Raw genomic sequence first — 23454 nt, 5'->3', positions numbered from 1 at the left:
GCCCCAGCACTAAGTCACACACCTGATGTTAGGTTTCAGACTGGGACAAGCAGCTGAGGTAAGTTTCAAAGCAGGTTCTCCCAGCATCCCTCAGTCCCTACCTGTTACATATAGGGCGTGGCTGGAATACCTGGTCCTCTATCCTGAACTTTCCAGCACAGGGGTGGGGGCCTCCCCTACCCCAGAGGCTCTTTACTATATAACCCAGACATTTGGGTTCTCTTCTCTCTCTCTTTCTGCCCCCCCCCACTCAGTACACTGTCTGTCTGTCTGTCTGTCTGTCTGTCTGTCTCTCTCTCTCTCTCCCCCTGTTTTTCTGTCTCCCCCTGCATAGCAACTTCTCTGGCTTCTGAACCCACTGAGAGCTGCTCCTGACAAACCTCCATTTAAATACTTTAATGTATCTTGAATTAGCTCATTTCACCAGTGGAAAAATGTTTTACCCTTTCAAGTTCTAACAATCGGCCGATCAATAGCTACTACAGCCTTAGAAACATTAGGGAACAATTGGCAAGCCCCAGGAATATCCCAGCTGTTTCCAGGCAGGAAGTGGGTGAGAAATGGGGTTCTCAAATGCGTACCAGCCACTGTACAACATGCTGACAGAGTGTGGTACGAGCTCTGCTCTTCGCTGCGCTTGTATGTGTGTTGCTGGGAATCCAGCCCAGGCCTTCACATGTGTGAGTGCTCTGTCACTGAGCTACATCTCTATCCCTGGCCCAACTATTAACTTATTCGCATGGGTTCAGCCAACCCTTACCTAGGTAAAGAGGACTGCGCTGCACTGGGAGCTGCAGCTGGACCCCACTCCCTCAGGCCCTGGACACTGACCAGGGCCTCTGAATTCAGGTACTCTGAGGCCTGGACAGGCACCAGGCTGCATTTGCCCAGGAAACGTCTTAGGCGATGAACGCGGATTGTGCTTGGCTGTAGAGGCTCGGGATGCTGACTGAGCCTGTGTGACGTGGACGAGAAACCCGGCAATCTCAGCGATCAGAGCAGTGAGTAACTACGCCTGCTGCTTTGCTCAACAGTTCACGGCAGGAGAACAAACCGATATATAAACAAGAAACACACATGGCAAGCTGTCAGCCTGTGCGAAACACTGAAAATGACTAAAAAAGGACTGAAACACTCAAACACATGCCATTTCCACCAAATAAAGACAGATCTGTTCCAACAGTGGGCTGTGACTCAGAAGCACACTCGGGGAGCAAGCTGTTAGCTCCTCCCTCGGGGATCCATCAAAAGGAGTTCCCCGGGTATTAATAGCCCTCAGCTGTCGCAGGGGAGCCAGAGGTTCCCTTCCAGGGCACAGCAAGACAGAGAGCTGCGATCACTTCAACGTGCTGAGGCGGCAGGACGATGAGCAGTAGGTATGTGTCTTCTCTCCTTTCATTATGACTGAGGTGATAAAAATAGAAGACCAAAAATAAAGCATGCAAGTTCCCGAGTCTGCGCAGCCCAAGACATGGCACTGCTCCTGACCCCAGTGGTACTAGGGCCAGGTAAAACCAAGGCCACACACCTGCTCTGGGTTCAAACTTGTTCCTGTTAAGGAAGGCCTGACAGAGCCCCTCAGGCTCAGCAGCTAATGGCCAACTGGGGAGTAAGAACACAGGACACAACCCACCCACCCTCCTTCCAACCCACCCTCCTTCTGTTCTCTCAAGACAAAAGGGCACCGGACCCAGGCTCCTGACCTGGCTCCACCTTCCTCCTGGCCCCCCAAGCCCCACCCTTCTTCAGAGGCGGTCACTCATTTCTCCTCTAAAAGAAACGAGTCCTGAGTCCTGGTTCAGATCCCAGGCTACAGACCGGCCCTAGGGTGGGGGGTGGGGACTTCAACATCTGCCAGGTGAATTCTAGTGTAAGTCAAACGCGAAATTCTAAAAAGTCCTCTACTGCGTCAGCAAGATGGCCCTCAGCTTACAACCGGAAGCCACGTGAGCCGCAAGAAGTTGTCCTCCAACCCGCACAGGCTTGCCAGGCTACAAGCACCCCACCCCCCACCCCCCTACCCCACCCCACCCCACCCCACCCCACACTACACAGCAGTAACAGATAAGATCCTAACAAAACTTCTACCCTAAGACTACCCATGAGCTGTTGGGATTTAAGATTAATTGTCTCAGTGCAGAAGACAGAGAAAAAGGAAAGAAGGGAGAGAGGGAGAGGGTGCCGAACAGCCTAAGCAGGATGGTGGTTTGAAGGAGAAATGTCTGTCCCAGGCTCTTGTACTCGAACACCTGGTCCCTGGATGATGGCATGGTTTGAGGAGGTTACCTTAGGGGGTAGAGCCTTGTTAGAGGAAATACTTCCCTGGAGTTTGGAGGCTTTATAGCTTTGACTCACTTCCAGTTTGCTCTCCACTTCCTGCGTGTGGTTGAAGATGTGATTTTCCTCTCACTCCTGCCTCCCCGCCTCATGGTGTGCCCTTAGCCCTGTGGAACTGTGAGCAAAAGTCAGTCCCCCTTCCTTAAGTTGCCCTGGTCCCATGGTGTGTTACCACAGCAACCAAAATTAACTAATTCAACCAACCACGGCCAGTTATCCTCTCTTAGGCCGTGCCCTACGGTCAACGGCATTCACTCATTCACTCACTCACTCACTCACTCACTCATTCATTCATTCATCATTCGGTTTTTGAGACAAGGTTTCTCTGTGTAGCCTTGGCTGTCCTAGACTAGCATTGTAGACCTGGCCTGGCCTTGAACTCACAGAGATCTGCCTTCCTCTGCCTCCCCGAGTGCTGGGCTGCTTTCACACTTTTTAAACCAGGCTTCAGGCAGGACAATCTTAGGACTGCAGCAACTGAGCACTGAAGCTAGTTTGAAGAGGGTCCTCTGGAATGCACTGTGTGAAAACGTGATCCCCGAGGCAACAGTGCTGGGAGGTGACTAGGCCCAGGCCCTGCTCTCAACACTGATAAAGGCTTTTATCTCAGGTTTCCCTGGTTATCTAGAGGTGGTCCTTTCCTGCCCCTCTCCTCTCCTTCTGCCACCTTAAGGCACAAAATGAAGGCCCTCATCAGGTGCTGTCCCTTGGACTTGAGACTTGCTAGCCTTCAGAACAGGGAGGGGAAGAAAATTCTGTTGGTTACCAACAGCCTTGTCCACGCCCCTGCTGTTAGCACTACAGAACGGCTGGCACGGGGTAGTGCAGGACTGACCAACTGGCTACTCCAAAGCAGCACTACCAGACAAGACCAAGAGCCAGTACACCCTTCTGATGTGACCCTGGTCACCTGGCAGGTGCCACTCAAGAAGCCACACACTGGTTTGACTCTGTCAGGACTCAGGACCAGAGAGTGCAATGGGCCCAGTATACTTCCTGCAGGACAGGAGAGCACAGGGTTGTCCTCCAGCTCGGCCACTTACTGTGTTATAGCTTCCATTTCCTCATCTTTAAAACAAGAATATGTGTGTTGGGAGGCAGAGGCATGAGTGTCTCTCTGATTTCTAGGTCTACAATAGGCAGGTCAACCAAGGCTACAATAGAAAAACCCTGCTTCTAACAAAACAAGACTTTTGTGTCAGCCTGGTGGGGGTGGGGGTGGGGGTGGGGGTGGCGGTGGCAGCACACGCCTTTAATCCTAACCCTCAGGAGGCAGAGGCAGGAGGATCTCTGTGAGTTCGAGGCCAGCCTGGTCCTCAGAGTTTCAGAACAGCCAAAACTACACACAGAGAAACCCTGTCTTGAAAACAAAACAAACAAACAAGCCTTTCATTATCATAGCAACAAAGAACAAGAAGGGACACAAATACTCCACACTGCAGCACCCAAAGCTCTCCATCGCCAAGGCCGAGCATCCAACACAACAGGTCACAACTTAGAACACTCTAGAAGCTTCAGAAGCCCACCTGCCTATTCTCTAACCGCCTGTACGCCGTGCCGTATGAGACCCTGAAGCACAGAACACTTCGCTCTAGTTTCACATGCTCACAGCATGACTGTCTTGCTGCCTGGCTCCCCCTCTAAAGAAAAGCGGGTGTTCTTTGCTCTTTGCTTCTGAACTGCAAGAAGATATAGTTAACATCAAACAGCACTTGGCTGGTTCGGGCGTACGGCTCAGTGGCGTTCATTACTCGGCTGCTGTACGGCCACCCTGCCCCCCACCACCTCCTTAACTCTTCATCTTGCAGACCTGAGCAACCCTCTGGGCTCTATGCTTAAGAACTAATGAGTTCTAAAACCAGACAGTTTCTACAAGGCCAACGCTGAATTTTCTAGAAAAGCATATTCCCTTTTCTTCTCTTTTTAAAGCTCTGGCTCCGCCTCATTTCCTCTCACAGCCTCTGACTCTTGAGCCAGAACACGCACTGGATTTCAACTTAACTTCTTAACTTCACCCTCCACCTCCTGACTCTGAGCTGTGGAGCCGCCTAAGGTGCCAGCCCCCCCCCTTGGGCCACTCGATGACCACTCTCAGTGGATGCTGTTCCCAGCAACCTAGTGCCCGGTGGTACAGCTCTGCCTTCCAGACCCTGGACCTAGGAGAAGTTCAAACAGACCCAGGGACTTAGAAGACCTATAAACCTTGGCATTATCAGATTGTCTCTTCCTCCCAGAGCCCCACAAATCCCAACCGCTAACTCTGAAAGCAGGGAAGGCTATGAACACAAAGGCAGGGGGCCCGACCTGGACCTCCGCCCCCAGGATGGAGCCTAGCAGAAAACTCAGTGAGTCACAACAGAAAGAGGCAGAGGAAGCCTCACTGGTCACATTCCTAATTACTTTCAGTTAAAACAAAACAAAACATCCAAGCGAGTTTAGAAGGAGATCCAAAGGCTTGTCAAGTGGCTCTGCCTTGAGAAACCCCCATAGCCCACCTCTTGAACCTCTGCTGCTGCTGAGGCTCTGAGTTTCAACACAGACAAAAGTGGAACCACTTCAGTCCACCCCCACCTGCCTTCAGACTCTCAGCTGGCTCTGAGCTCCTGAGCTGGGGCGGGAAGGCTGCTGGAGCAGCTCATCAACTTTTAGGAAAGCATCAGTCATAAAATCCAAGCAGAGCCACGGCAAGCAAAGAGGGCGGCAGCTGGCACCAGAGTTCCTGCCCTTGGGACACACGGAGACAGCAAGTGGGAGCTGAGACATGAGATGACAGTGATAACAAAAAACCATTAGCTGGCTCAGGAGCCTGTGTGGGCCTTCCAGAGGAGGCCAAGGGAAGCAGCCGTAGGCAGGAGAGACGTGGACAGGAGGTGGCCATTAAAAAACCAGCCCTGCTCACCAGACACTAGCTGGGCAGCAGGGTCCAATAAAGGACCCCTCTGTCTCTGAACTGGCCAAACCCAGGGAGCTGAGGCCAGAAGCTACCCACACTGGACAGGAAAGGAAAAGGTTCAGAGTCCAGCAGGGATTCCCATGGCTGCCCTGGCAATAGGGAACTCCACAGAGACTGAGCCAGGAGGACAGGCAAATCCAGCTGCTTCCTGTTAGACAGATGGGGAAGGCACTTCCTGAGGCCTTCTCAGGTGCTGGCCAAGCCAGAGGCAACCTGAGCAAACGTTCCCTCCCCAAGTAAGAAACAAAGGTGAGGGGCAGGACGAGAGCAGAGAAAGCCGCAGGCAGGAGCAGCGCTAATTCCTTTGGGTGACCCACACCTCAGCACCAAGGCGGCTCCAAGGAGAGTACGGACATTCTATCATATAAGGGACAGAGAGCAAGGCCAGAATCACCAGAAACCATCTGCCCTCTGACACCTCAAACTCAGGGCACCCACATCCATGACTCGGTCCATTTCCATCTGAAAAACGCAGCTCTACAAGCTCCAGCCATAAAAATTCATGGAAAGAATTTTATCTTCCCAAACCAAGGGGGGGGGGCTATAAGACCAACTTAGTAGAGGAAGTGCCAAAATGACCTCAGAGTTCTGGGGCAGCTTTCTACACTTCACTGACCTGAAGCAAGGGGAGGCCTAAAAAAACTTTAAAAAAAGAAAAAAAAAAGAAAAAAGAAAAGAAAAAAAAGCTTAAGGTCATTCACTAAGCTTAAACCTTAGAAGGCTCAGGGGAGCCAAGCTGGCTAGACAAAGTTAAAAACAATCAATTTAATTTTTACCTCCCAAGGCTCTAGGCTCTTAGTACATATGACATGTGGCATTTCCATCAACAAAGCAAACAGCACATGAAAAGCCTACAGGCCAGAGAGAAAACAGCAGGGGCCGCAGAGTGAGACTCTGACCCTGGAGCCCCTCAGCGCTGTCAGTTACCTCTGGGCAGTCAGGGTGCAAGCCCCTGCCCTTTGTAAGTATTCAACAGTCCAGAAAGAGCAACAGGTCAGGAGCTTTTAGGCTCCTTGTAGCCTAGAGCAAGGACCTCTGTGCAGGCCCAGAGCCAGGCGCCCTTCCAGTTCCGTGAATGAAATTATTTTCTCTGAATTATTTACTTCATCAAGCGGCCGCTTATATTGCTCATGTCATTAACATGTATGGAAGGCTTTTCCATTCGGGTTCAGTGAGAAACTAACACAGAAGGACTCGGTGCCTGTTTCTGGGGTTCCGTTGCAAAACTGGGCAGCTTCCTCCAGTGTTAAAGTGTGGAAACCACTCGGCCGGCACTCTGTGCGTACCCAGAAAGCGTAAGATAGGCTGATCAGAGAGGAAAAGGGCCTGCTGGGCAAGACATGCACACACATGCATGCACACTGCTAATCCGTACGAGTCAGAGCAGACTGCCCTCGAAGGTCCTTTGATCCACGCCATAAGAGATGAGGTGCAGCCAGGAGGCTGCCTGCCAACCACCTCTACCAGACTATCAGCAGCCCAGCCACCCACTGCTCAGGTCGTCGATGTAGCATGACCCCGGTGCTACGCCCTTTCTTTTAACCCTCCTCAGCAGCAGGCACTATCAATCTCCATCTTTTCAGATAGGAGGGGACTCAGCCTCAGCTTCTGCAGGTCTACGGTTACTTTACTCTTCCATATGGACTTGTGCCTCCTGACTCCTACATCCTCCACCTGCACGGCCCCCTGCCCCTCACCTACAGAAAACAAGAACTGCCCCCCACCCCACCCTTCTCAAAGTCAGCCTGGCCTGGGAGATAGGGCTGTTGTGGCTCACAGACCCCTACACATTCAGGTCATTTCGTTAAGCCTCCCGATAGCACGAAAGGCATAAGATGCTAGGAACAGGGTCACACCCAAATACAAGCTGAGTGCCTACACACAAATACAAGCTGAAGGCCCAATCTGATGCCGTAACGGCACTCTCCCTCCTGCCTGCCCTCACACTTTTCATCTTGTCCCTCAGCTGTTGGCTTCACTTTCCCAGCCTCCCAGTACCTAGAAAGGCTACCACCCAGTGCTCTCCAGTCAGAGAGAGCCTGATGACGCCAAGAAAAGACCAGCAGTTCATGAGAACACCAGGGGGCTGCTGGCTCTCAGAGTCCCTCAACATCCATAGTGCCGCCATCCATCTGTAATCTGAAAACTTGCCCTCCAGCCACTAGGTCCCTGCAGTAGTCACACCCCCACAGCATCTAATTACCGCCCCGAAATATCTACACCCCAAACTATCACCAATAAGCTCAGAATCTGGGGTGGGGCATGGCCTGTCCATTGATTGCCTCTATAATCCTGGCTCCTCTTATGATCACTAGAAACATCAGAAGACAATTATCTGGGAAAAGCCAGGGTCTGAACACCTTGGCAAAGTCACAGAAGAAAAGAAAAAAAAAAATCTGTCTTTCCAAAGGAAACAGTTAAACAGCAAAAACTGTTATTAGCCTGGCTGTGCACCAGGCAGCAAGCTTTAGGAGCAGCCAAGCTTGCCTGGGCAAGTTCTTGTCAGACTCCGTCTGATAAAGCAGCTACAACATCGAACATGCTAGCCTCGGCACTGACAACCACCTCAAGGAAACAGGGAGAACCCCTCTCCTCACTTTGACTTTTTGAGAATTCCATTTCCTTCATCCAATTACAAGAGAAACTGCTGCCTCTCCCCACCTCCTACCTCTTGCTCCTGTGTGTGATGCCACCACCAAGCCAAGTTGCTAAACTGACATTCACCCCAGCCTGGCTTGGTTCTCACGTAACCCTGAGCACCCAGCACCACTCGCTACGCGCTGAACAAGAAGCACTGTGGACCAGAGGCTCGGAGGCTCCTGGCATTCGAAGGTGTAGCGTGTGTGAGGTGTTAGCTGTACTTCCGTGAGCAGCCATCTCTTGCCCAGCCATCGGGGATGACCCCAGCTTCCATGACTCCCAGCTGTGCACCCGCCACAAAGGAGGGACTCACAAACACAAGTCCTGGTAAGACCGAGCCATGTGGAAAACCACACCTTGATGTGATGAAAGAGTGCATTAGCCATCCTGGACAGGAAGGCTGGGCAGAGGAACGAGATGCTTGGGTCTCTGGGCTGAACCCTGGAGACTGAGTCCTGAGCGCCTGAGCACTAGGGTGGGTAGAACAGACCAAGGCAGGAGCGGCCACAGCGCTGGTGGCATTCTCCACACCTGGGACCAGAAGCCCAGTGGCTAGCACACAGGTCCAGGGGTACTGGATGATTCAAGATCTGGACTCGAAGACCAAGAGGAGTCCACAGGAACAGCCCAGACTCATGGGTGTGTACACACACACACACACACACACACACACACACACACACACACACGCACAGACACATGTTTACACCTGCACACAGTACTCATATGCATGTAGACAGACACATGCATACTCATTCATATTAACACACACACACGTGTTCATGCTCAGGCAAGCGACTCTAACTTGTATAAGCCTCCAATGCCCCTGGCAGAATCCCAACCCTGCTAATTACATCAGACCCACCTTTCACCCCTCCCACCAGCTGCAATTAGCCCTGCATCTTGACTTCCTGCTGCTGGAGGTTGGGGAGGGGGGAGGGGAGAAGGGGGGCAGCGAGCAGCCAGCTGCTCCCTCTACCCAATCCCGGAAATGCTGGTTTCAGAGGTGTCCCAAGCAAAGCAGTCCCTGCTTCTGGGGCTCCAGGCTGACACAAGGGCAGCCCTTTCATGGCACTCTGGGAAGCAATGCCCTTGGCTTCGAGAAAGAAGTTCCTTTAGGCAGCCAACAAGTAAAGAAAAACATCCTCCTTCATAAGTCTCAGTTTCTTAATTTGTAAAACGAGTCCAACACCTTCCTACTCTTGAGGACGTAGCTCTAAGGAAGAAGAGGGTGGCCAAGCCTTGGTCCCAAGGGAAGAAGGCGGAGCTTCCTCTTGCTCTTCCTCAGCCTTTTGATTCCACTTTCAGCTTGTCCGCACATTCCTGCTTCTATACAATTTGCCTTGACAACATCTGAGCTGACAACAACAAGGTGAGGAAAAGAGAGGGGGGAGGGGAGAGAGGGGGGGGGGTGGAAATCAAATTCAACAGGTAACCTCACATGCCCAGAGGCATGGGAATGTGGCAAGTCACCAGGGCCAGAGCCCCATAACCTCCACCCCTAGCCAACAACAGAGCTCAAAAGAGGAAACAGGGACCAGGCCAGGGAGAGAAAACACCTGAGCAGGGAGTCAAATGTAGAAAATGGCCTTGAATGCTGCTGCCTCCAGCAGTTAGCTTGCCACCCCCTCCCCCTCCTTGTCCCCAAGGCTGGGATGGGACAGATCCCCCCTACAGTTGGATCATAGCTTTCTTGTGAATCAAGCTACTTTCCGCAGCCCACAGCTGAGGAGGTTCACAAGGCTGCGTGTTCGCTGCCTCAGTCCCTAGGGATTCTCCTCTCTGCGGCCCACTCCTCTCCTTTGGTTTCTGCTGTGTCTTCACACTGGGGAGGCTCGCTTATTCCTCCTGCACTTTGATCCTGGGCTATTGCCACTTGGTTGGCTACACTAGGCATGTGACCTCAGGAGTCACCTTAGCATCCTGTGACTCCCAGCAGAGCTGCTGTGTGGACTCCAGGCCTGACATGTCCTAAACCCGAGCTGGCCTGCTCCTCACTTAGGCTCCTCATCATACACAACCACAGAGGCCAGAGGTGACCACCAACCACAGAGACCCTCGAGTCTCCTCTGGCTGGCAGGTCTACTGCCCAGTCCCAAAAAATCACCTTGTCTTTTGTTCTGGTCTCTGTGTAGGCCACATGACCAGTCCCCACCTCTGCTCCCTGCCAGGGCCTGCCCATCATTCGTTCTCCACACGGGTGCCAGAGTTTCACCTCAGTTCTTTTCCTTTCTAAAATAGAGAAAAAAAGCTGTATCCTTTCCCTTTTAAAAGTTCTCTCTCTCTCTCTCTCTCTCTCTCTCTCTCTCTCTCTCTCTCTGTGTGTGTGTGTGTGTGTGTGTCGCGCCCACACACAACTCAGTGGTAGAGTGCCTGCCTAGCATGAGGCCCTGGGTTTGATCTTGAGTAAAACAAAAAGCACCTAAGATACTCAGATCCATCAAGACAAAGTCGTGTTTAAATGGTGCCAAGTGCGTCAACTCCAGGGGCCCCACACCCACACCCACCCTCACCCCAAGTCCCCAATGCCCAGCCTGCTTCACGGCCACCTTTCAGGTGTCTCCCAGGACACCCTTCACTAGTCTGGCTGCCTTAAAACATAAACTGGGTGTGGTAGCGCACGCCTTTAATCCCAGCATTTGTGAGGCAGAGGCAGGAGGATTGCTGTGAGTTTGAGGCCAGCCTGGTGTACAGAGTGAGTCCAGGACAGGCAAGGCCACACAGAGAGACCCTGTCACAGGCCCAGGCTAAGCTCCACCCCATCACTCAGGGTCCTCATCTTTCCTGGGCCTGTATTCTGAGACACCATATCCTGTTCTGTAACAAGCTGCAATGAAAGTTGAACTGATCTCCCTCCAATAGGAGGGAGGTATGGACAATAGCCTTGAGGCACAGGAGAAGCACAGCAAAGAAGCAAAGAACCACCCACCATCGCCCCCGCCCTACCCTGGGCACCCAGCCACACCCACCTCGGGGCCACCAGGACTTCCTGTCTTACATTTCATCACTCTGCACACACCCGTGGGGAACAGGGGGCAGGAAGAGGAAAGGAGGGGCCCATGCAGACAGACTGCTGTGCTCCACCACCCATTTCCCCAGATGCTCTTGAACTTGAAGCTAACCACCAGCATCCACACCAAAGCCCACCACGGGGAAACAAAGGGCTCTACCGACCCTACTGCCCGGGCCCTAAGATCTCTCCCCTCCCTCACCATCCCCAACTACCTCCAATGCGCTCCACGCTAGAGAGGGAGTCCACACAGATAGACTGGCAGGGACCATCTCAGGCACAGGGTGTAGCTCAGGGGCAGTGTCTGCCTAGCGTTTGAGAGGCGCCAGCTTTTGCACAGTGAGCAAGCACACAAACATACACCCAGAGCTCTGGGCTTGGGGTAGCGCCACAGACATCTCCAGCGCTCCGCAGCGGCACAGAAGGCTGCATCTTTCAAACAGGGCGGCAGCCACAGCGGTGAAAGGCAGGCACAAAGAGGCTATTCACCAAAAAAAAGGACAAGACCTACAAATAGAGCACTTGTAGCAATAAGGAGTGAACACCCCCCCCCAAAGTATTCATGCCCTTTGACCCACCAACTCCCTGCCAAGAATTTACCCTGAGGAAATGAAAAACGTATTTGCTGAAACATCTATGTGCCACGTATGCTCAGTGTGGTCCTTCACAGAAGTGCCAATGACAGCACAGCAACATAAAACAATCACTCAGATGCTGATATTCATACAAATGAACACTTAATGGCAAGGGAGCACTCACTCCACCATAAACGGGAAGAAAAAAAAAAAGAACAAACAGGTTGCATACGAGCATTGGGAATTATGAACCACACAGACAAAGAGAGCACACTCAAGTACCAAAATGGTGACACTGGGCATCTCCAGGCGGAGAATGATGGGTAAACTAAATTCCTTTTACATTTCCTAACCTGGAGTAAGGAAACATTTTCGGGATCAAAAGCATTATCTTTAATTTCCTCAGCTGTAGATGCGAGCTGGCCCACCAAGAAGGCATGCATCCTCTTCAGTCTTTCAAGTCAGCAGTAGGGAAGGTAATTTCTCTGTAAAGCCAGTGTAATGTGTTATTCATGAAGCAAGTTCGTGTGCCTGAATTTCTCTACCCCACAACCAGCTAAGGAAACACCACTTTGCACTTCCCGAGCCCCACAATGCAGAGCTGAGCAAGATGAATATGTTGCTGCCACCAACAACGATGAATATCTATTGCCTTCTATTCTTTTTGTATTTTTTTAAGACCAAGTCTCATGTAGCTCAGGCTGCCCCTGAACTGTCTATGTACCCAAGGATGGTCCAAAGCTTGCTCCCAAGTGCCGTGATTACCGCTATGTACTAACCTGCCTGATTCTAATCTTACGTTTGAGCAGGAGTTTCATTCCAACCAGCAAGATGGCCCTGTGGGTAACAGCCACTGCGACCAAGTTCCCACGTGGCGGGAGGAGAGAACTGGCTCTCACAAGTTGACCTCTGACCTACCCACAAGCACCGTGGTACACATGCACATACACTACCTTAGGGAAAAAAAAGTTTCATTCTTCAAACTGTTCACGTTCTCAAGATACTTCTCATTTATCGCAGCTGTCACATGCTTATCTAATGCAAGTACCAAAGAAAAGCTGGCTGGCTTGGCACCTACCACTTTACAGAGGTTAAAGGTCACACAAAGCAGAAACTGTAGCTCAGCTGACTGCCTAGCATGGTTGAGGCCTGTACTTTGAAGAACTGGAGCTTGGGGGCTGCAGAGTTACCATAGCCATGAAGAGCACGCGCTGCTCTTGCAGAAGACCCCAGTTTGGTTCCCAGCACCAAAACAGCCACTCACAACCCTCTGTAATGCCACTTCAGGGCCTCTGAGGCACCAGTTATGCAAGTGATGGGAGGCAAGACACCCATACATGTAAACAATACTTTTTAAAGGTATTTTCCAAAAAGAAGCACCCCCTCCCCCAGCTCCTGGGCTGACCCCTCCTGGCCACGCCAGACAAGGAAGGTGCAGGAGTTGCTTCTTGGCTGGTTTTGTGAGACAGTCTCACTATGCTATCCTGTGCTGTACAGCCCAAGCTGGCCTCCGGCTCTCTACTCCCCCTGCTCCCATCTCCCTAGCTAGCCCTGAGATCACAGGCGTGTGCCCCTGTGCCTGGCTGGGAATGGCAGACACGTCATTTCATCCCACTCCCTGGGCGAGTTTCCAACAGGGAAGCGGGGCAGTAGTTCTTCGGGAAAAATGCCCACTGAATGCCCTCTTCACAAAACAAGCTATAGTGCTGTGTTAGAGAGGAAAACGGCAGGATGTGCAGTTATACTTAGGGCATGCCCACAATGGCACAAAACAAAACCCATTCACCCAACAACAGGAGGAAACTCTATACGTGACGGGCGATTGTCCCTGGTGGAGGGCGGCCACGTCGCCCGCCTTCAGGGTCCTTGTTTTTCAAGCTGTTTATACAGACCTGGTGTTCTTCTAAGATGAGAACTGAATTTCTGTTCCCCGTAAATCAGCAAGAAAGGATACGCAAAACACAGTGCACAGGTAGTGTGCCAGCCACTCACACACACACACATCTCACTAGCTCTTTCCAGACTGGCAGGACCAGAGGGCAGCGACTCCATGGCTCACAGTAGGCTTTGCTTAGCTGGAGCTCGAGACTCTCAAAGAGCTAAGAGAGTGAGTGGGATAGGACAACAACACGGGGTCCCCTTGCCCACCTCCAAGTCCTTCTGGGTCACCCAGCTCTTCGTCTTGTGACAGTTTCCCATCTGGGACTCTGCAGCAACTACCTCTTGGTCACACACTGTCTCAGTGTGGATGGTGAGGCCTTTCATGCAGCCCAGACCCAGTCCCTCACAGTTGCTAATCACCAGCAGCAAGCAGAAGAGCTGCTGGGCAGGCTGGACCCACACAGAGTGTCTTCACGTACCTAGAGCTGCAGTGAGGTCTTTAAGAAAGACCCTTGGAGCACCACAGAAACCTCACCACTTCTGAGAACTCTTGACACCTTGGAGAAGTTACACCCGGCCCCTGTCCTGTTGGAGGTGTCACCTTCCAGCCACACCACTTTGTCTTTCGAGATCCTGAGTTCCGACTTTGGTCCTCTCACACTCATGTCCTGCTCAGCTACAACTCACATCAACTTTGAGACATAGGCCGCCTTCCCAGTAAACTATGTTACTCTTGAACCTTTATTTGGTTGTTGTTTTTTCGAGACAAGGTTTCTCTGTGTAGCCCTGGCTGTCCTTCAGTGCTGGAATTAAAGGTATATGCCACTGCCACTTGGCTGAGATAGAACTCTTGAACCTCCAAGTCTGGCTCTACCCTGAATCTGTCCTCTCCTCACCTTCCCTGTGACTCCACAAACTTGGAAACTAAGTCACTGAGAAAATTCCACTCTGGTAGCGTCACCCCTAAAGTCTTCTCTACCTCACTCCACAGAGTGAGGGGAAGGGGCCTTGTCTCTTGAATGCCTAGCACCATCTGTTTCCTCTGGCACACACAGCAGAACACCTTCTTGTTACAAATGGCACCTGTCAGCCAGTGCAGGCCCCAGGCCTCCCCTCACAGAGAGCACCACTGCCTCGGATCAGCCGACATGAAGAGGCGCTACATGAAATGCTGCTGTTCACAGTGCACCCAACCCAAAGCGTAGCTCCCCTTGGCCCAGAGAATGAACCCACCTTGTTGCCTAGAGCCAACTCTGCTGGGGCTCTCAGGCATCTCCACGAGCACCCGGCCCCTTCCTGCAACTAAAGAGATGGGGTGGCTGGCAGTCTCTGGAAGCTATGCTCAGACCTCACAAAGCCATAACCACGCTCTGAATACTTTTGTGTGTGTGTGTGTGTGTGTGTGTGTGTGTGTGTGTGTGTGTGCGCGCGCGCGCACGTGCCTGTGTATGCATGCATGTGCATGCGCACGCGCACACAGGGGCCAAAGGTCAACCTCAAGTGTTACTGCTCAGTAGCCATCACTTAGTTGAAATGGGGCCGCACTCTGAGATCTGAGGCTCACCAATTAGGCTAGGCTGGCTGGCCAGTGAACCCTCAGGTCCCTCCCATCTCTACTGCCCCAGTGCTGGGATTACAAGTGCACACCACCATGGCTGGATTTTGTAAAGCATGGAGTGTGGGGATCAAACTCAGGTCTTCACACTTGTACATCAAGTTTTTTGTTTGCTTGTTTGCTTGTTTTGTTTTTTCGAGACAAGGTTTCTCTGTGTAGCCTTGGTTGTTCTGGACTAACTTTGTAGACCAGGCTGGCCTCGAACTCACAGCAATTCCCCTGCCTCTGCCTCCCAAGTGCTGGGATTAAAGTCATGCGCCACCACGCAAGGCTCATCAAGTATTTTACCAAATGAGCTACTCCCCAGCCCTATTCTTTCTGTTCGATGTGTGATGGGTATATGTGGTACGCTTGCATGTGTGTGTGTGTTCACACTCATGGGGGTGCACGTGTACAGGTGTGTGCACACGCAGGTGCCACAGCCACGCTTTTACAGTCTGTGTACCGCACTGCTCACAGACACAATCACAACAGAAAACCCAAGACATTATTCACTTCTTCCCTCCTCCAACCCATTTCAAATCCAGATTGCTGAGAAGCCAATGACCTGCAACACCCACAGCCCTTGGCAGGACTTGGGACCAGCGCAGGCCCAAGTCACAGACTTCAGCCGGTAGTCTCAGCTGACTCATGTCAGCATCAGAGGCAGAGGGGAGCCTAGCTAACAGAGGCTCCTCAGGTCAGCAGAGACCACAGCACATATGCAAAGGCCCTTGCTTTCCAGCACCAGTGCTCAGTTACAGACCAAGAGGCTGAAAGCACAGAGACTGGCCACAGGTCTAGTGAAACCCCGGCACAGACAATGGTTCTCAAACTACAATGTTCAAAGTGACTGTGGTTTCACCCGGAGTGTCAAGATCATATGGCAGAAGGCTTCTGCTCAGCAAAGACTCAAAAGGCAGGGGCCCCGAGGTCCCCAGCTGCAGCCCATTTCACACCAATGATGGCCACGCAGGGCTCACCAGCACTCTCAGAGCGTCAGCCGCCCTGATGCACATCTGATCAAACCCAGCGAGACTCTCAAAGAACTAAACCCAGGTTCCTGCTGGCTGAGAGGCACACAGTTCCATTCTTGGCCCCGGTGGCCCCTCCGCTCTTGAGTGGCTTCTGCACAAGAGCCACTGAGCCAGAGGCATGGACCACTTATTTGCCCCTTCCTGGGTATGTCCAAGTGACACACGGAGAACAGGCTATGAAGCAGGGCCCTCTGGCCCTCATAGCATCCGGAATAAACCTATCTACAATGCAAGCCCCTCCCCTCCCCTCCCCCGACTGACACCCCACAGCAGGGCTAATGCAGAAGCACCGAGGGTAAGCAGACAGCTACCACTTACTCTGGCTTCTTGCAGGAGTCCCTGAACACCCACCCACTTGAGGGACCTGTTTGCACACCTGTGGTAGGAGCCCCTGGCCCAGCAGAGCAGCCTCACCTGGTAGTAGCTCTTGATGTTTCTCACCAGGACACTCAGGTTCTGGATGCGCAAGTTCACGTCATTGTTGACATGCTTGTGGATGCGCTGATTGCTGGGTCTGGGGTCTCTAGAATAAGAAACAAAGTTAAATTCACACCTCAGGCATTCACTATGCCTCCTTCCCCAGGAGAGGACCAGTGTTCAGTTTTGCGGGCCTAGTTACTCCCTTGGTGACCACGAGGCCGTGATACCCTAGTTAAACTCCTAAGTCTGCCCACAGCGGTGCCAGAACTGTAAGCAGCCCATCGTCTCCGCTGCCTCACCCAGGCCCCTGCCGAACGTAGCCCCTTCAATACCGTTCCATTTCCCACTGTTGGGAGCACAAGGGACATCCAAGTGTCTACACTGTGAAAACTGACAAACAGATATATAAAAACCAGTAACTTATCCAAAACTGTATTTTGGGATTAAAAAGCCAAGGGCAAAAAAAGAGAGAAAGAAAGAAAAAAAGAAAGGAAAAGAAAAAAGTAGGGTTGGGGGGATGGGAAATCTCAGGATACAAGTGAGGAGATAACAATTGGGATATATCTGAATTAAAATTCTTTTTTAAGTGAAATACCAAGAAAATTTGGGGTGGGGCTGGAGAGATGGCTCAGCAATTAAAAGCACTGGCTGCTCTTCCGGAAGTCCTGGGTTCCATCCCCAGCACCTATCTCTCACAACCATCTGTAACTGTAGTCTCATGGGATATCCTTTTTCTGATGTGCAAACATACAAGTAGTCAAAATATCCATGTACATAAAAATAGATCTTAAAAAAAAAAAAAGGAAACAAAAATACAGAACAAGGCCTCTGGCATGTTTTGTGACTTTAAGAATCATGGTTCACTCTGGGCGTGGTGGCACACGCCTTCAATCCCAGCACTCGGGAGGCAGAAGCAGGCGGATTGATGTGAGTTCGAGGTCAGCCTGGTCTACAAATCGAGTCCAGGACAGTCATGGCAACACAGAGAAACTCTGTCTTGAAAAAACAAAAACAAAACAAAACAAAAAACAAACAAACAAACAAAAGAATCATGGTTCACTCAGCACAGGTCTCCTTGCCATCCGGACTTTGGTTGCTCATCACTTGCACTCCGGGATACAGTGGCGTCTTAACACCCTGACATCCTGGTGTAGGGTATGACTGGTGTACCATCACACCCCACGAGAAAGCCACCCCCAAGTGTCACTCATTCTCCAACCCCAGGCAAAACTTGTGAAAGGAACTAGATGTCAGCTCAAACGATTTACAGCTCGGCTCATCTACATGCAGGACAGTCCCGCAAATCCTCAGTGCGGGGAAGTGTCTGCCAAGCAGAGTGAGCGAAAGGGGAGCTCTGCTTCTCACAGCAAAGGCCTTCCTTCCTCCCGAGGTCCCAAGGCACCACAGAAGATAACGCCTGGGAACTCAGAGGCCCTGTGATGCAGGCAGAGCCTGCTCGGGGCTGGTGAGGAGCCGCAGGAATAAATCTCAGGTCTCTGGCATGTCCAAAGCCACGTTAACAGGAGACGGAGAAATAGAAGGAAAAAACCCACACACCTTGAATCATTTCAAATGTCGCTGGAAGCACAAGGCTCTTTTGTGACTGCGTAACGGTCAACCTTTGAGTAAACATTTGACATATACAGTGTCCTAAGCATCTGAACTTTCCCGCGTGCGCTCAAACAGCCCCTGACTTCATATAGTCGCCCTACAGCCCCTCAAACAGCTAGGTCAGGTGACAACACTCCTCACTGACTCCACATCATGGTGGAGTCTGGTGAAACCGTATATACATAACCTATACGTGTTAGGGCTCTTTCAGCACTGACATGCCTCGGGAAGGAGGCAGCATTCTGTATCTCCACTGTAAAGGCATGTTAGCCAGAAGCCTTCCCAGCATGACAAGTAAGGAGGACCTTAAGGGATGAGCAGCCGTTTCACAGGACCAACGCTTAACACATGAATCTGGCTGCACACAAGCTTGTAAGAACTCACCACCAGCTGCATCCTTAACCCCTGCCCCTTACTTCGGATAAGATTCTCATTATGTGGGCCAGGCTGGCCTTCAATTTATAATCCACCTGCCTCAACCTTTGAAATAACTGAGACTGCAGGTGTTAGTTGGATGCCCAACTGTTTCACTGTTATTCTAATCCTGGATTTCTTTTCTTTGAGACATGGCTTTACGTAGCCCAGGCTGCCCCGAATTTATTAAATAACTAAGGATGGCCTTGAAGTTCTGATCCTCCTGCCTCTATTTCCTACCAGGACTGGCTTTGAGAATTCAAGGCAACCATTTTGCCAACAGAGCCAGACCTGGGGCCTCTACAGAGTTCATCTACATTGTGGGGGGCCCTTCAGGAGTACCGGGTACCCAAAGCGGCAGTAGGCACCACTGGAAGCCCTTCCCTTGCAAAGGCCCTGCATACACCCAGGACCTGGGATACGCAGGCCATATCTGCATTTGTTCTGGGAGAAACAGCTAATTGAGGGAACACTAGAAAAGAACCCTGACAATAGTTATATGACTAATTAGACTAATTAGAGAGATCATTAGTATCCCTCAGTTAACTAAGGCTCTCGGGGGTAAAGAGCGCTTATTAGAAAATAAACCGAGTTTCAGCACTGCTGAAGAAAGGCAAATCTGCTTTCTACCCACCCAATGCCCCAGCAGCTGCTAGAAAAGGGGGTTGGGGGGTGTCACAAGAGTTTGAATAAGCAACAAGCTGGGGTGAATTCGCCACCATCCTAGCAAGGACAGAAGTCAGTAGGCAGAACCCTTAGGCTACTGAGGCTCCTCTCAGATGCACACCACCATAAGCATACAGCCACACACGTGACCCAGCCCTGCATCCTCAGACCCCACTAGTGACAACCGGACACTAAGATGCATCATCTTGCTCAATCCTCCCCTCCCCTACAAAATCCTATCCCCTTGCCACACCAGGAAGTCAAGCTAGCGCTGCCTGAAGCTAGCAAGGCTTTCCGCAGTTTCTCCTCACAGATGGGAGGAAGACAGCTTGTGGCCCAGACCCCTGGTGGACTCTCTCCTTCGAGAATCCTAGCCCTGGGCCTCCCTTGAAAGCTGAGCCCGCCCCCAGGGCTTTCCTGCCTCCAGGGGAGCCTGATGTCAGTGAGGCGGGGCCAAGAGACTACTACCACCAGGCCTTCTAGGGTTGCAGCAGACAATGGGCAGGTGCGGTCACGTGACCACAGCCAGCCCCCAGAATGCTCAGAAGTATTAGGTAACAGCCTCTTGTCTCAGCCCTCTGCAACCCACGGCAGCCTTCTCCAAGCACCCGGCCCCAGAGAGGTAACATCCACGGACCACTCACCTGACTCTAGGGCTAACACTGCTCCACTGGGCAGAAGGGAGACTAAGGCCCAGCTGAGTCACCTGGACTCAGGAAAAGGCCACGGCTGAGAATCATGTGGTTGTTTAGAGCTGAGCACAGAGGCAAGTGCATTGCAGAGGGGCTGGAGACAGCGGCCGAGCAAGTCAAGGCACTTTGCCACCAAGTCTGAGTTCCATCTCCAGGAACCACATCGTGGAAAGAACCAACTTTTGCAAACTACCGAGTCCACATGTGTGGTGCGTGCGCGCGCGCGCGTGCGCACACACGCACACTTTATTTTTAAATAGACTGAGGAAACCAAGCACTCTGTGTCCCCAACATCCATTCCCAGCTAGCACTGGCCGAGGTGGTAGCACACTGTCTCGTTCACTCCGCAGGACCATCCCTTAGGGCAAAACTTCCCACTTTTCATTGAAAACTGAGGCCCCTTAGCAACAGTCCCAGTGTCACACTGCTTGTAGGAGGTTGATCTTGGGTTCAAGCCTAGTCTGACCACTTGCGATGCTCAACACCGGTCAGGGTTCTTTTTTTGTTTTTTGTTTGTTTTGCGATGAGGTCTCATACAGCCAGGACAGACCTTGAACTTGCTATGTAGCTGAGACTGGCCTTGATCTCACGAGCCTCCACCTTCCAAGTGTTAGGTTATAGCTGCACACCACCACGTATCATCCAAGGATCTTTTAGTTAACCACCTTTTTGAGGTGGCAGGCATGGAACCCAGGACCCTGGACGCTACAGGTAAAAAGACCAGAAACCTACAGGAGCTCCTGTTTGTATTTTATTGAGGTTACTTTTACAAGGAGTAGTACATGTTAAGTCACAGCCTGGAGTTGGGGAAAATACATTCCAGGGAGCCAATCCCCTTGGCAATCAAGCCCCACCCACTTCCGGAGGCAAACACATTCTGAGTCCTGTTACCTAGTGCCAAGTTATGGTTCCCTAGAAGCAGAAAATTATGATTGGCAGGTCCTGTGCCCACTCCTGCCTGTCTTTCCTGGTACAGGAAAGCCTCTCATTGTCTCTGTGGCTGCCCCAGGATTAGCGCACAGGTCCTTCTTCCAGAATGATCACACTTACTTATCAGAGGGAAAAATAATGCTACAATCTGGGGGGGGGTGCAGCTGACCCTTCAACAGAACTTGCCAGGGCCAAACCCGCAAACAAATGATGAGTCGGCATTTCTCAGGAAGGTCCAACAGGCTTCCCCGATTTACAAGCAAGTGGTAAAGACTTCGGGAATTCCAAAGGTCAAGGAAGAAAGGGAATCTCGGTGCCTGGGCTTTTGTTCTCCCTGTGTCCGGGTGTAGCTAAGTGAAAGACTGGAGGACACTGCTGTGTTTTTAATTAAACAGCCTCAGGCTCTATAGGCACAGGCTGTATGGTTCCTATACCAGTGGAATCCAACCATTCTTAGGGTCTGAGAGAATGAGAGGGAAGAGCAGCCAGAGCCCAAGGCTGCCTCGAGGGAGCCCCAGAAAAAACTCACTCTCATTAGACTCCTTTGAGAAGTGCCGCCAAAGCCAACAGCAAATGTTATCTCTTTATCGGGTCAAATGCTGAAGACTGTTGAAATTGGAAGAATTTTTTAAAAATGAAAAAAAAAGGGGGGGGGGTGTTTCCACCACTGTGAATCCAATGTCCTACGCAAACAAATAGAGCCATCCACTTGGGAAGCTACACCCTACCAGACCCCAGCTACAAATGGGAACTCTTTTTCATTAGCTAATGCAATATTCACTGTGCCACCTCCATCAGTCCTAGGTGAGAGGGTAAACGTAAAGGCTGGTCCACAGTGCACACCAGGGTGCTTCATCTTGATCCAAGAGCCTGCGACTCATACTGCCTCTCGCTTCCGATGCGGTCCCTGAAGCTTCTAAGTTAAAACCCACAGTGTAGAGGGGTAGGAGCCCACACCTACATGGCGGTAAGATGTCAGACAAACCCAGGCTCTGAAGAAATCAGCAACGGATGTGGTCAGAAGGCACAGCCAGCAAGTAGTATCTACTAACCGCTGTTTAAGGCTGAGAGGTCCAAACCCAGCATGGCTGCCCGGGTGCCCTCTAAAGAAGACTTCTAAACCCAATTCACACAAGGAGGCTCAGTGACTGCCATCTGCCCCACTCAAGAAGCTCAGTTCCCAAGCCACAGCGAAACTTTAGCCACACTGTAATGCTCCAGACTCACCCGACATTTCCTGTAATCAGACCCTCTTTTACACTTCTGTGTCCCTCCAAAAAGAAAAAAGAAAGGGGGGCACTTTTGATGTCAATGCCCAGACGACCCTCAAGACCTTTCTTTGGGTTTGCGAATGAGTCAATTTCCAAATTGCCTTCATTGAATAAGCTGCTAGGAAGAGTCCAACGGCCCGCCTGCAGGTCACCCAGCTTTCACTCTACAATCTTTAGGTTTCCTAAAACACCCTCTCTGAAGAGGCAACTTACATTTGCAACATGATTTGGTTCAAAAAGATGCCGTCCGCTAAGTCCATGTACAGAGTCAAGTTATCCTGGTGACCGGTTCCAAAAGGGCCGAAAGTTTTCACCTGCGGGGAAGCAAAGGCTTGTCCTTCTGAAGCAGGGAGGGCGGGGACAGGAAGGGGGAGAGGGTGGGGGTTCCGGGACGGACAGGTGGGCCAGGAGGTCACCCACCACCTCGGAACTCTTCCCAGGCAGCAGGCCCACCCTTCCCGAGCAGCTTTCCCTTCCCGCGCCAGGCAACAGACGCCCGGCAGGAGGAAAACTTCTGGCTACTTTTCTCCAGTGTCCCAGAGTACGAGGAAAATTAAAAAAATAAAATAAAATAAATAAAGGAGACTTTTCAATAAATTTCTCACGTCTCAGATCCACTGGAAAGCAGCGCGCCCAGCACGCTGATCCGAGTTCCCACTCGACGCCCCCCACCGCGGGTCCCTGGGCTTCTGGAGGGTAAAACCCCACCGCCGCCCACCCGCCCGCCACGGCCGCCGGGAACAGGTGCGCGCTCCCGAGTGGAAAGCCGCGGGGCGCCCATCCGACACGGAGCCTCCGGGTCCCCGGCGCCGCACGGAGTGGAGGAAGGACGCGCTCACCCAGGTCACCAGCGGGCTCTGCAGGAACAGCTCGACGAGCTGCGACACCGTCACGTCCATGCTGAGCCGCGGCAGCGCCGCACAAAGCGGCTCCGGCAGCCGGCGGCGGCGGGCGCGGGAGACAAAGGCGGGGCGCGAGCCCACGGTGCGCGGCTGCGGCCCCGCCCGCCCGGGGAGAGCAAGAGGGAGGGGGCGCGGAGCGGAGGGAGGGGAGACGCCGCCAGTCCTCCGCCGCCCGGCGCCCAGCGCTGCCTAGCGGAGCGGAGCGGAGCCGAATGGGGCGGGGGCGCGTGGGGAGCGGGGCGGGGCCACAGCACGTGGCGGCCCGAGTGCGCGGGCAGGTGCAGCCTGCGCGCGCAGACCTGGGCGCGGTGTTGGCCCAGGAAGGAGAGGTTCGGTGTTATCCTCAGGCTGCAGGATCGTGCACCGGTGCATCCGCTCTGCTGTTTCGCGGGCTTCTCCCTTCCAGAAGTTCCTTCAGGGTGCTGGCGGCGTGGCCGCCCCACCCGTGTGCGCCCCTGCTGTGGCTCTACCCTCTTTCCACCATTGCACCCCGTGGAGAAGAGCCTGTCCCGGCCGCAGTG

General features: G+C 52.2%; 1 protein-coding gene across 3 annotated transcripts in view; it reads right to left on the bottom strand.

Annotated features, from left to right (window-relative positions):
• The window catches only part of CCDC88C (coiled-coil domain containing 88C), a 120378-nt gene extending 97234 nt beyond the window's left edge, over positions 1–23144 (bottom strand). Inside the window, exons 1-3 of one of the 3 annotated variants that reach the window (XM_084792952.1) lie at positions 22871–23144; positions 22245–22345; positions 16442–16550 (exon numbers count right to left, since the gene is read on the bottom strand). In XM_084792952.1, coding sequence (XP_084649078.1) covers positions 16442–16550; positions 22245–22345; positions 22871–22930 — 270 coding nt within the window. In that variant the 5' untranslated portion in view covers positions 22931–23144. Of the gene's footprint in view, positions 1–2355; positions 2425–16441; positions 16551–22244; positions 22346–22870 lie in introns of those variants that run through there. The other 2 variants (XM_084792954.1, XM_084792953.1) reach the window with 2 other exon arrangements.
• Positions 23145–23454: the final 310 nt, after the last annotated feature.

The sequence above is a fragment of the Acomys minous genome (assembly GCF_964271855.1).
Source record: "Acomys minous genome assembly, chromosome: 8".
Lineage (NCBI taxonomy): Eukaryota > Metazoa > Chordata > Mammalia > Rodentia > Muridae > Acomys > Acomys minous.
Note: the sequence above shows the minus strand (reverse complement) of the source record. Positions and strands in the feature narration are given on the sequence as shown.